We start from the raw sequence: 13,457 nt of genomic DNA on the forward strand, positions 1-13,457 counted from the left end.
TCTCTCTCTCTCTCTCTCTCTCTCTCTCTCTCTCTCCCATCACCGGAAAAAGGTATGACTCATATCTTCTGTAGTTTGATTGAGTTTCCTTTGATTAGTGTGCTCTGTTTTGCTTTGTATTCAATCTCTCACTTATTTCTGCGTTTTTTTGTATTTAGTTTGACATTGATGAATTGATTAAGAACTAACACGAATCACCCAATTAGGGACCTACTGATCGTATTGGGTTGTCTCCCATTTCATTGTTTTGGACTGTTGATCTGAATTTAGTTATGTGGATTTGTTTTTGGTGATATTTTTGATCCAGTAATGACTGTTGTCATTACTTGAACTTGAACTCAAGCTAAGCCAGGTTTGGTCTTTTTCGATTTTTTCTGTTCCAAGTTTTGGTGATTCTCATTGTTTTTCGATTGCTCGTACAAAACTGTAGCAATAATTCTCTACATGATATCAGAAGAGTTTGGCTATATGTTTTTCTGATATACTTCTGTTTTCTCCTTCTATGGTTTTCTTGCCTAGTAGGTTGTTGTACTGCTTGGTTTTAGATTGGGTTATCGAGATTGAGTTGTATGATCCCCATTTTACCAATTACAGCAGGGAAAGTAAAAATTGGTCAATAAGAGGCAAATTTTTTTCAGCTTGGATGTTTGAATGTTATGTGATATTGGTCCTCTTATCTTCATGCGGTGTTTGAAAACCAGTTGATGGTTGTGTATAAACTATCTTCCATCTTATTCTTTTTTTTGCAGAAAAAGAAATAAAATCTTATTAATTGAAGAATGAATTTTGAATTTTAGTCAGAGCAAACCTACTCTTTGATATGCTTCCCAATTAAAAGTATGGGAGTAACATTTCTCCAGAAACTTGCTGATGTTTTGTCTCACACGCGCACGCACACAACTTGATTAATGGGATATAGGTCTCTAAAACTGAAAATCTCAGAGAATCAAAACCCAGAAACAAAAAAAAATGATTAATGGGATATTTTATGGGATTTAGGTGCTCTAAATTTCTAATTGCATGTTTTTGATCAATATCTAGAATTTATTATATATATATTAAATATTATTTTACAAAACGTATCCAAAACGCTACATATTAGAAAAAAAACATATCACGTATCTTGTCGTACCTGTATCTGTGTCCCGTACCCGTACCCGTGCATCATAGCTTTTCAGGGATGCGGCTACAAAGTGCTCAGGCCACCATGATGTCGGAGTTACCGCCATAGGTGGTGGTTCCGTCGTAGTACTTGGCACCATAAGTGAGTATTTGTTTGGGGCAGTAGTTTTCTAGGTGGCTGGTGCAATTCTCACAAGACCGGCAAGATCCCACAATGCATCCAACACCGACTCTGTCTCCAACTTTGAATTTTTGTACGCTGCTGCCTACTTCCGTCACTTCCCCAACAATCTCATGCATGCATTTACGATGGAATTGTCTTAGATCAGAGAAGAGGTCGATCACATAATTTAAGCAATAAACTGTAAACACCTATACTAGTTATATCATAGTACTAATTGAACTGTCCTGGAAGAACTAAAGAAGATCATACATACCCTGGAACAAGAGGATAGCTAGGGAAGCCCCATTCATTCTTGGCCATGTGAAGGTTCGTATGGCAAATCCCACAATACAACACTATAAACATCACGTCTTTGTCTCCAGTTTCCCTGCAATCAAAGCAGTTCAACTTTTAAACATGAAGCAAACATATACGTACAATGCTATAATATGAAGAAGAAGAAGAAGAACATGAGTTTTATATATGTTGGCCGCCAATGCATATACCTTCTGGAGATACTGAAGGGAGAGAGAGCACCTGATGAATCTCTCCGCCGCTAGCCCCACTCATCGGAGGACAAGGTAATCCGTCACTTTTGAGACCTGAAACAAGGGACGGTGGTGGCACTGAAGCCCATCTCAAATGATCCACTATCCTTACGGCAAGCGCAGCAGCCACATGTGCAGCGGTATTGGCTTCACGAGGAGCCCAACTCCATTTGCAATCTGAGAATCTGTTGCTATTTTTTCTTATCTGTGTGATGATCGGGTAAGTCCTCCAGTTCATTGAAGTACCATTTAGCTCGTTGATGACTGTCAAAGAATCTGATTCAACCACAATGTTGTTCAGGTTGAAGTGATCAGCTACATCGAGTCCCTTTTGAATAGCCAAAGCTTCAGCTACATCCACAAAGATCGCCGTAGAGGTGGAAGCTTCCCCATCGATCAGATTGCCTTCATGATCTCTAATAATGACTCCAAAACCAGAATGGGTTGATACAGACCAAGTGGCATCACAATTGATTTTGTGGATTCCCAATTGTGGCTTGGACCATTTCTTCACCTGAGGATTTGGCATTGGAGAAGGGCCAACAAAGATCCGAGGCAGAGATCTAGCATCCAAAAGCTCCCGACACAGAGAAGAAGCAGAGGCAATACAGTAAGCAGGAGAGATTGAAGTTCCTTGGTAAACAAAATCACATCTATCTTTCCAGATTGTCCATAAAATAATGATGCAATGAGTCATCACATTACTTTTATTGCTTGTTGGAGGGATGCTTCTGTAGATATCTTTTAACCATTTATCTAGAGTGGTAATTGCATGTTTCCATATGCGTAATTCCAGACTCGTACCAAACCAGACTAAATCTAAACCAGATCTTTTAACCAAAAGTCTCTGCCTCTAGGCCACATATGGGACACAAGGGGTTGGGAGCAAACTTTCTCTTGTAGAGATTATACATGCTAGGACCAGCATTACAAAACACTCTCCAAATGAACATTTTCACCTTAGGCAAAGAGTTAATACCCAACAGTAGCTTCCATAATCTGGGATCAACCAGGTGAGAGGATCCGACAGATGAAGATTGATTGGTTGGTTCTCTACCATGAATCCAATGGTATCCCGATTTCACTGTATAGATACCACTTTTGTTCCAGGGCCAAATAAGCCTATCATGTCCCTGTTGCTCCCAATAGGGACAGCTTTGATCTGCTCAGCCACCTATGGACCTATGGTTCCAATCAATGATGGTCTCAACAGACTCCATACTCTGAGGGGCTGATCTGATAGCTTGTAGTTTGCCATTATGAGGAGGAGGGATCCAATTATCTTCCCACAAAAGAATAGAATGACCATTTATGACCTGCCATCTACACCATTCCGATAGAATATCCCTGTTGGGAAATAAGATGCCTATGCAGCAAACACAAATACAGAAACTATAAACTAGCAAAATCAGAACAGCTATGAGAAATATAAAGCAACAAAGAACACCAGAAATTTTACATGGAAACCCTTCAATGTGAAGGTAAAACCACGGGATGATCTCCGAACAACTTCCACTATAAAATGGGATTACAATCTCCAATCTCTTTAGATCTCTAGAGGAATAACTCTCAAGAATCAATCTTGGCTAACACAAGAAATAGGCTGAGCAAGAAGGTTCGCGGAACTGATTGCTCATGTCTAATACCATGGCTTTTACAATATTTATCAAAAGGACCAATACTCACCACCATTGTCAGTGTGAATGCATGTTAACTTTCTACCGATCTCTCTTTCCACCATCATATGAAAGAGTTTAAACACAGACAATACTTCATCTTTTGTCTTTAAAACATATGCCCACACCTTTCTTGAATGATCATCTATAAAAGTAACAAAGTAAGAAGCACCACCCATTGTCTTAATCTTCATAGAACCGCACACATCAGAGTAGACCAAGTCTAATACATTTTGCTTCCGATTCTGATTTCTATGAATTATATGTTGTCTGCCAACTAAACAATGATTTATTTAAATGTGTACCTTGAATTCAAAGAAGCAGCTCCTTCTTTGCAAGAACTTGCAGGCCTTTCTCACTCATGTGGCCAAGTCTTTTATGCCACAATTTAGCAGTAGCTTCCTTCTCTACAGTGTTCAGCTCCCCCTTGATTAACTGAGCTTGCATCTTGTACAGTGTGCACAATTTGCTACCTCTTGCTATCATCATAGAGCCTTTGCTCAATTTCCACTTTCCACAGCCAAGAAGGTTCATGTAGCCATCATCATCTAACTTTCCAACTGAAATTGAATTCAAACGGAGGTCAAGGACATGCCTTACGTCCTTAAGAACAAGTTTGCAGCCTACATCTCTTCTCAAAATCACATCACCAATTCCCATTATCTTTGATATGCCTTTATTTCCCATTCTTACTAGATCAAGATCACCGGCTTTGTAGTTTGAGAAGAATTCCTTCTTAGGAGTAGCATGGAAAGAAGCTCCACTATCAACAACCCATGTAACTCCACAACTAGAGAGGCTCAAGCATGCTTTTTCAGTTTCGGACACTAGTTCTTCACATTCTAGGGACTCTGACAATATTATGATGTCACCATCAGATGATATGGCATTAATGTCGACCTCATCTTCATTCTCTTCCTTCTTATTTTCTCTCTTTAATTTTCTACATTCCCTTCTATAATGACCCTTCTCATTACAGTGGTAACACACGACCTCCTTCCTTGGCTTGGATTTTCTCCTTGATCTACCATGACCATGAGAATGATGATATGGCTTTCGGCTTTTGGCTCTTCCCCTTCTTTCAACTACCATAGCTTCTGAATATGATGAATCAATGGACTTTCTTCTTACTTCTTCATTCAGTAAATTGCTGGTAACTTAATTCAATGACAGGACACCATTAGTAGCTAAATTACTAAGTGAAACAACCAAGGTCTCCCAGCTATCCGAAGGTGAACTGAGAAGGAGTAAGGCTTGTAGTTCATCATTAAGGACCATATTCATGGAGGAGAGCTGATTCACAATGCTTTACATCTCATTCAAATGTTCATTGATTGAGGTGTCTCCCTTGTACTTCAAATTGACAAGCTTTCATATCAAAAAAGCTTTGTTAAATGTCGTCTTTCTTTCATACAAGGTTTCAAGCTTTCTCCAAAATTCAAGAGTTGTTGTCTCCTTTGAAATATGATGAAATATATTATCATCGAGCCACTACCGAATTACACTAATACATTTTCTGTTCAACTTCTTCCAATCATCATGAGTCATCCCCTCTGGCTTATCACCTTCAATTGGAGAAGACAAATCTTTGCAGTAGAGCAAGTCTTCCATCTTTGCTTTCCAAATTGTAAAATTTCTCCTATTCAGACTCACCATCCGGCTTGTGTTTGCATCCACGATTTCGACCCGCTAACCTGGCTCTGATACCACTTTGTTGGGAAATAAGATGCCTATGTAGCAAACACAAATACATAAACTATAAACCAGCAAAATCAGAACAAATAAGAGAAATATAAAGCAACAAAGAACACTAGAAATTTTACGTGGAAACCCTTCAATGTGAAGGTAAAACCACGGGACGCTCTCCAAACAACTTCCACTATAAAATGGGATTACAATCTCCAATCTCTCTAGATCTCTAGAGGAGTAACTCTCAAGAATCACTTTTGGCTAACACAAGAAATAGGCTGAGCAAGAAGGATTAGTTCTCTATGTTTCTCTTCTTACAGATCTCACACACACCTACACAAATGAGAGAGAGCAAGATATATTTTCTTCTTTCTCTCCAAGAAACAATAACTCTACTGTTTCTAATAATAGTTGCACTCTCTTCTATCAAGGCGTAAAAACGTCTCTTTGTTTTCTCGAGCGTTTACTAAACTTGAATGAGATTATGAAGGAATGGGAAAAAAAAGAATGGGAATGAGAGAGAATGTGAATGAGAGGGAGTGATTCACATTGCCTTGTTTACTAATCAACCGGAGTGAGAACAAGAAAGAGGGCAATGAAAATCAGATTATTAGGTTAATGATAAATTTACCCTTGTATGAAAATGTGATATTAAGAACTCTATGATTTATGTCAAGAACCTTGTATATCATGATGTAGTTTCATATCTTGATGTAGTTTCATAAAAGTTTTGATATATACACACACACACACACCAGCAAACCTGATAAAGAGATTGTTTCAGCAAGAGAGGCTACTGAAATAAGTGAGAGGGTTTTATAAGGGTATTTTTGAGTTTTCATAAAATTTCTGGGTAGTTGTGGAATTACACACTAATTCACTAAGAAAACAGAGAGAATACCTACCCCATCCTCCGGAATAAAGAAGGAGGAATGATTATAGATTAGATAGTGGACCCCATCATTTTTGATTCTCTATTTATGTCCGTAAACTTCAATTCATTCAGGAATATGAATGAAACCTGACAGAATCATTCTCATTACCCCTAAGTAAACACGACCTCAAGTCCAACTCGGTTTATAACACCTTTTAATTAGATGTCTAGTATGAGGAGGGAACTCCAAAAATCCCTTGTAGCCAGTAAGCTAGACCAACTCCAAGAAGCTCAGTGACCCTTTTTTGCTTGGAAAAAGTTACAGTTCGGATAATATCTTGCTTTCATGATCCTAGCCCATAGGGAGTTGGGGTTTTGTACAAGTCTCCAACATTGCTTCGTCAAGAGAGCCATATTGAAATTATTATGGTCACGAAATCCCAGTCCTCCTTCATCCTTGCCCTCCCCTAAAGACTTCTTTTCCGGTGGGTTTCGTTCAGTGAACTTAAGTTAAGGTTTCTAGAGAGCAATCACAACAAAGATGAAGAAGCCAATATGAAACGTACTGTACAGAAGATAATAACATAAGTAATATGGGGTATACTAGAAATCCAGGAGTAGATTGCAAACCTACTAAATTAACAAATCTGAGACAACATTAACTAATATAGTTATGGCTTACTAACAGGTAAATAGTTAAACGAGAGCTTGGTATTTAAACCAAAATAAATCAACATCCAAATTTGCCACAGAGAATACAAAAACGGAACTGATGCAGGACAAATAATGAGAACTGTAGGCTAAGGATTGTTTAAAAACTCTTAGGCTAAGAAGGAATTAAAGGTGGGAATTCAAGACCAGAACAAGACTACTTGAATCACACCAGTAGAACTCTAGGCATCACACCCAGAAATTAGGCTGCGTCACACAGGCCTGAAAGGAAACAAAAGCTTTCAATTTTTTATAAACTCAATTCTGCCTGCAAAAGGCTACAAAGGCCTTTATATATAGAGAAGCTAAAACCCTAAAACCACTAGGATAAAGTAAAACAAAACCTAATAAGAAAGAAATCATAAAAATTCCTAAAACTCAAAAAATCTTGCTGAAACCAAATCAAGCAAGTTCCCATGTAGACAGATCATCGCCTATAGAATGTCAGATCAAGGCCTGAGCTTTGGAACCTTCTTTACCACGTCTCTTATAAAACTTTAATGGTTTCTGCCATGTAGATCATCTATCAAGAACACACGGTAAAGAGGGCAGTGCCACAGCACATAAGATCCAGGTGTCACAGCAATGAAATGCATAATCACGACGAACCAAATTTTCACCCCTATACCAGCAAGAGATTTGTCAATTTCACCAAACTCTGGATGGCAGATCACAATTCATACTCTAGCATATACAGGACACATACAAGGTATATAAAGCTTTATACTTGATCACCTTCACCCTTAATCTAGGCAGTGATCACAATTATGGTATTCCAGAGTAAGTAAGCAACAACCTACATAGCATCACAAATTCACAATATATCAATACATGTTGATAGTCCCCATGCACACAGAATTTAGAATTTCATCACAAACCTACACAAACATATAGGATCGACTTCCATACACATAATTGACAACTTGAATCAAACAAATCAAAGTTAAATTTCGTGAGTCTAAGCTCTCATAGCAAACAAGACTATGAGTGAAAGGCGATTTTATCAAGCCAAAAAGCCTATTTCTAAGCCAAATGAAAGAGATACAAGCCGAAAAGGCGAATCTATGCTCTCACTTAACACAAGCAACACACTGCAAGTTCTCGAATCACTAAGGTAATTCATCAAACACCTATAAAAACTAGATGAGAAATCGGCTTGGAATCATACCTTGAAGAGATCCCTACTTGTCCCAGCATCGCCTTCTGCACATTCGAATCTGTCTACTCGTCACCAGTAAGCTCGGGCGGTTCAGCAAGCACATCACCTCCTAGAAAGCCCAAACCCTAAGTCAAACTCAATAGACGATTTAGATTGAAAATTTAGCAGAAACAATGACGAAGATGCATCCCTGAGAATGGAGTGAGTGAGGCAAACGAGTTGTCGGAGAGATCGCAATCGACGATGAAAGCGACATGGACCGGTGATCTTGTCGGCTTCGCCTTGCCGGACTTCTTGGCTTCCGATTGGTTCTAGCTCCATTAGAATTTGGAAAAATGGTGAAAGAGAGATAATTGAGATATAAAAAGGAGTGATCTTTTTATTTGAGAAATACTATACGAAAATTGGGAACGTAAACGAGCCCAGCTGAGCTCAATAATATATTATTTATATTTGACTTGTTTTCATTCAATTGAGTTCGAGTTGGACCAAAATTTAATTTTTGTATTTCATGTTCAAATTTGGCTCGGCTTAAAAAACCTTTTGAATTATATGAAATTAAAATTTTAAAATTAAACAGAAAATTTAAAATCGAATGTCATAGCATCACACAATTTTTTTTTATTTGTAATAAACTACAAATAACAAATCAAACTCGTTATTAAACTTAAAGTATTTAACTAATTAATATAGAAATAAGCCTTTTCAACTATTTCGAACTAATATTATATTTTTAATATTATTTCTTATATAAAAATTATGCTTTATATATAATATAAAAATTAATAAGTTAAGTTTAATTAATAAACGAGCCGAGCTTTTATTGTTCAAGCACGGCTTATTTCGAGCTTAATATTGAGCTCAACTTCGACTAATTTAACTTTACGAGCTCGAGCCGAACGGGTTAAAAACGAATCAAGCACTAATCAAACACGAGCGGCTCGAGCCTACTTACAGCCTTAACAAAAATTGCCACTTATGAATAATAATAGAATCTACGAGACAACATAAGGAAAAGTTAGGACTAAATTTTACTTTTATCTTTATGAAATCACAAATGACAACATGTTTTTGTCATTTTGAAAATATTTAACAACGTGATATGTATTTTCATTTTAATGACATTTAACAATGTGCTGTCTATTGTCATTCTAAAACATTTAGGAGCGTGCATTCATGCTTGATGTTGATTAACTCAATTGACAACTTGCAAATAACAACATACATCATGCGTAGTCAATAATAAAAGTGACGTGTTCATGACAAATGTTGTAGTATATACCTTTTTACTAGGGGTGGGCACGGGACGGGATGGGACAGAAAGGGGCTCATCCCACGTCCCGTCCCACTTTTTGAATCGGGACGGGACGGGACGAGAGTTTTTAAGAATGCATCTCACTCAGGATTAATCCCGGTTGGGACGGGACGGGACAAATCCCGGTTGGGACGGGACGGGACAAATCCCACCTTCCTATATAGTTAAAATAAAAACCTATATTTTTACTTTTTCATTAACAAAGTAACATTTAATAATGAAATTTTAATTAAAAAATGCATATTATGTTCAAAATATTATAATTTACCATTATTATTTGAGTTGATATAATTTTAGAGTTATTAAGAACATAAATTAGTTTCATTTTGATACAAATATATAAGAATTTTTAAGTTTTCATTAAAGGTGGGACGGGACGGGACGAAGCGGGATATAAATTATTCGTCCCACATCCTATCCCACTATTATGAAACGGGACGGGATCGGAACGGGATGAACGTTTTTAGACCTCCATCCCGTCCTGTCACTATGAATTTCGGGACGGGATCGGGATTTCCGTTTTTATGCACACCCCTACTTTTTACAACATACGTTTTCTGCATGTTGTCTAAAATAGTAATTGACAATGAACATTTAGATCATGTTATTGTGATGTTGTATGCTATTTTTCTTGTATTGGGTCTAATTAAGTAATGTCCGAGTATATTTTATAACCTTTTTAGCTCAGACCTGTAAACTCAATTCTAAAGTAGACAACGAAGTTTTACTTACCATTCCTCTTTGAATTTCTCGACCATAATTACTGTTTGACTAGCAATTACCGCCATCGATCAATATAGCCATGATTATAATTTAACTAATTGTGGGCATGCATCTGTTTGCTCAAGGTTTCAGATTGGCTTGTTTATTAATGAAACATGTTATTGACAAAAACAAATTGTAGGCCATCTATTCGTTCAAATATCAGGAACACCTCCCATCAAAGAGGTAGATGCATGGTTGAGCTTGAGATGAAGCTTAGGAGTTGTTATTTGTAACCGATCAAATATTCAACGCCTAGAATTGAAACATCCAAGTCTATATGTATCTTTTTCAGACAATTCGCCGAATATCTTGCGGGTGTAAGATGGCAAAGACAACTTTCTTTCTTTCCCAACTACTGTTCTCCATGCTTATCCTCTTTCCGTCGTTACCACTCGTGTTTATTTTGACTGGTATTGTGTGATTTGATCAACAGACACGTACAGTATGATACACATCATATAACTAGCTAGTAGCCAAATGGAATTTGGTTATTCCCCGGCCGGCTGTGTGCTACAATCCTCACCAAGCGCATCGATTTTATGTGATCACCAAATAAGCTAGTACGTACTCTTCGATTCGATCAATCCATTCAATCATTTCAGTGGCCAATAATCAATCCATTCACTCGATATCAGACCTTAAAGTCTCCGAGTTTTTTAAAAGCTGATGGTGGATTACTACTACATTATTACAATAAGCTCAAACAACCCCATCAATTAATCGAAATGAGCTCTGCCTCTGCAACTAAGCATAAGAAGCTTCATATGCCACGTCCCATTTTCGGGAGTGTCAATCGTAGGCGTTGCTGGTTATAAGAACATCAGGCATATGTGAGATTTGTTCCAAGATTAAAAATATGGGAGATATATGGTTGCTCCTTCTGAGGGGTTTAGACATGCCGATCAGGTTCAATTCGGAGAGCTTGTCGCTAGACAAGGACTTAACATTGAAGAGGCGAGTTGGTCGCCCTACACACAAGTTGGGGTGTGGAGCCGATCCCCTAATCAGCCCAAGGCAGGGCGAAACCAGTGTATTGTCCCGTTGGATAAGGTTGGCTCCATGGGGATGGAGCGCCGCATAGACCAAGTGTGGCAGCCGAATGGCTAGGTCCGTGACAAGTGGTATCAGAGCCGCCTCAACATCGCTGTCGTTGTGTTCGTCAAGCGTTCACACGTGTCGCCGTGTCCCCAAGATACGGGGGGCTCTGCGGGGGAGTCAAGTAGGCAGGGTCACCTCCGGAGGGAGGATAGGACGAGAGGATCCGTGGCAAAGTCCAAGACGAGAGATCCGGCGCGAAGTCATTATTGGGCAATCTTTGGATACTTCTTTTCATCGCTCTAGGCATCGCGGGCGTACAAGAGATATGCGGGCCGCAAGTGGGGATGCCGTGTACAAAGACGTACACCAAGTTTGGTGGGGGAGGATGTCACGTCCCGTTTTCGGGAGTGTCAATCGTGGGCGTCGCTGATTATAAGAACATCAGACATATGTGGGATTTGCTTTAAGATTAAAAGTGTGGGAGATATATGGCTGCTCCTTCTGAGGGGTTTAGACATGCCGACCCGGTTCAATTCGGAGAGCTTGTCGCTAGTCGGGGACTTAACGTTGAAGAGGCGAGTTGGCCGCCCTACACACAGGTTGAGGTCTGGAGCCGATCCCCTGATGAGCCCAAGACAGGGCGAAACCAGTGTATTGTCCCATTAGATAAGGCTGGCTCCATGAAAAAAACGCCACATGGACTAAGTGTGGCAGCCGAATGGCTAGGTCCGTGACACGTAACTTTGTTCCCATGGCTTGCTTTTGGTCACATAATCCCCTTTCTTGAGGCTGCCAAGCACATAGCTCGCAGAGGCCACAAGGTTTCCTTCATTTCCACACCTAGAAACATCCAACGACTCCCCTCTGATCACTCTCGTCCAAATCCCTCTCCCCCGCGTGGAAAACCTTCCGGAAAACGCAGAGGCCACCATGGATGTCCCGTATGACGTTATCCCATACCTCAAAATAGCTCATGATGGACTCGAAGAAGGTATTTCTGAGTTCTTACAAGCTCAAACTCCTGATTGGATCATTCACGACTTTGCCCCTCACTGACTTCTAAGCTCGGTATCTCAACTGCCCATTTCAGTGTTTTCAACGCTTCCTCTTTATGCTTCTTTGGGTCAACATCACCGGATCGAGCGTCTAGATATTATTCTAGAACAAAGCCAGAACAATTCACTGACCAAGAAAATATTTTAGGCCATGGATTCCCTTTCCGTCCAATATATATTTTAGGCCTTTCGAGGCCAAGAAAATCTTCGAAGGTGTCATGAAACAAAACCCTTCTGGCGTGACTGATGGATTTCGTTTGGAATCAACTATCCAAGGCTGCTAAGTCTACTTCATTCGAAGTTGTAGAGATATCGAAGGTGAGTGGCTAGATTTGCTTCAAGACCTTCACCAAAAAACCAGTGGTGCTTCCCACCGGCTTCTTGCCACCATCTGTACCAAGAAGTGATGAAGAAGGAAAAGATAGTAACTGGACCAAAATTGCAGAGTCGTTGGACAAACAAGAGAAAGGGAAAGTGATTTATGTTGCATTTGGGAGTGAGCTTAATCTAAGCCAAGAAGAGTTCAATGAGTTGGCTCTTGGATTGGAGCTATGTGGATTGCCTTTCTTTTGGGTGCTACGGATACCTAGTCATGGGTCTGGCAATGGTGACTCGGTTAAGCTACCAGACGGGTTTGAGAACCGAACCAAAGATCGCGGCCTTGTCTGGACTAGTTGGGCTCCTCAGCTCAAAATTTTGTCGCACGAGTCGATCGGCGGTTTCTTGACTCATTGAGGTTGGAGTTCCCTCATTGAGTCACTCCAATACGGGCGTCCCCTAATCATGCTGCCATTTATGTACGATCAAGGGCTAATTGCCAGGTTTCGGGAAACAAGATCGGAATTGAAGTGCCTAGAGAAGAAGAGAGTGGATGGTTTACAAGGAACGAGTTAGCGAACTCGTTGAAGTTGATCGTGGTCGATGAGGAGGGGAAGCCATACAGAGATGGAGCTGATGAATATAGTAAGTTGATTAGGGACAACGTACGCCATGATATATACATGGACGAATGCGTGGAGTTTCTGGAAACGCCTGCCCATCATGAGGTTTGAATTCTTGTAGCTGAGTGGATTGAGTTAGGGAAGGCTTAATTTACGTACGTGTTCCAGTGCCTTCAGTTTTCACCTAATTAATAAGTTCAGAATGAGAGTAAAGCAGCTTTGTAGCATTGAGAAATAATGAATTAGTTTCGTAAATATTGTTTAACGTGGCTGGCGCATGCAAGGCCTATATGGCTATATATACTTTCTTTCTTTTTTTTGAACACCATATGCAATTATACAACCATTTTTCCACATTTATTCATCTTAGGGCATCTTTACTAATCCGTAATGGAATTGAC

General features: G+C 39.5%; 1 protein-coding gene and 1 long non-coding RNA gene across 2 annotated transcripts; one reads left to right on the forward strand and one right to left on the reverse strand.

Annotated features, from left to right (window-relative positions):
* Window positions 1-6,657: 6,657 nt before the first annotated feature.
* LOC126796980 (uncharacterized) lies at window positions 6,658-8,295 on the reverse strand. The gene is made up of 3 exons (XR_007672430.1): window positions 7,952-8,295; window positions 7,490-7,579; window positions 6,658-7,405 (listed from the first exon to the last, which is right to left on the reverse strand). It is a non-coding gene; the product is annotated as an uncharacterized LOC126796980 (long non-coding RNA).
* A 2,452-nt stretch (window positions 8,296-10,747) lies between these two features.
* On the forward strand, window positions 10,748-13,234 carry LOC126796956 (putative UDP-rhamnose:rhamnosyltransferase 1). Its single transcript, XM_050523666.1, is given in 7 exon segments — window positions 10,748-10,784; window positions 11,796-11,919; window positions 11,921-12,111; window positions 12,114-12,256; window positions 12,259-12,468; window positions 12,470-12,938; window positions 12,941-13,234. Coding segments are annotated over 7 exon segments (1,401 nt in total). The 3' UTR covers window positions 13,168-13,234.
* The last annotated feature ends 223 nt before the right edge of the window (window positions 13,235-13,457 follow it).

Source organism: Argentina anserina, chromosome 1 (genome assembly GCF_933775445.1).
Source record: "Argentina anserina chromosome 1, drPotAnse1.1, whole genome shotgun sequence".
Lineage (NCBI taxonomy): Eukaryota > Viridiplantae > Streptophyta > Magnoliopsida > Rosales > Rosaceae > Argentina > Argentina anserina.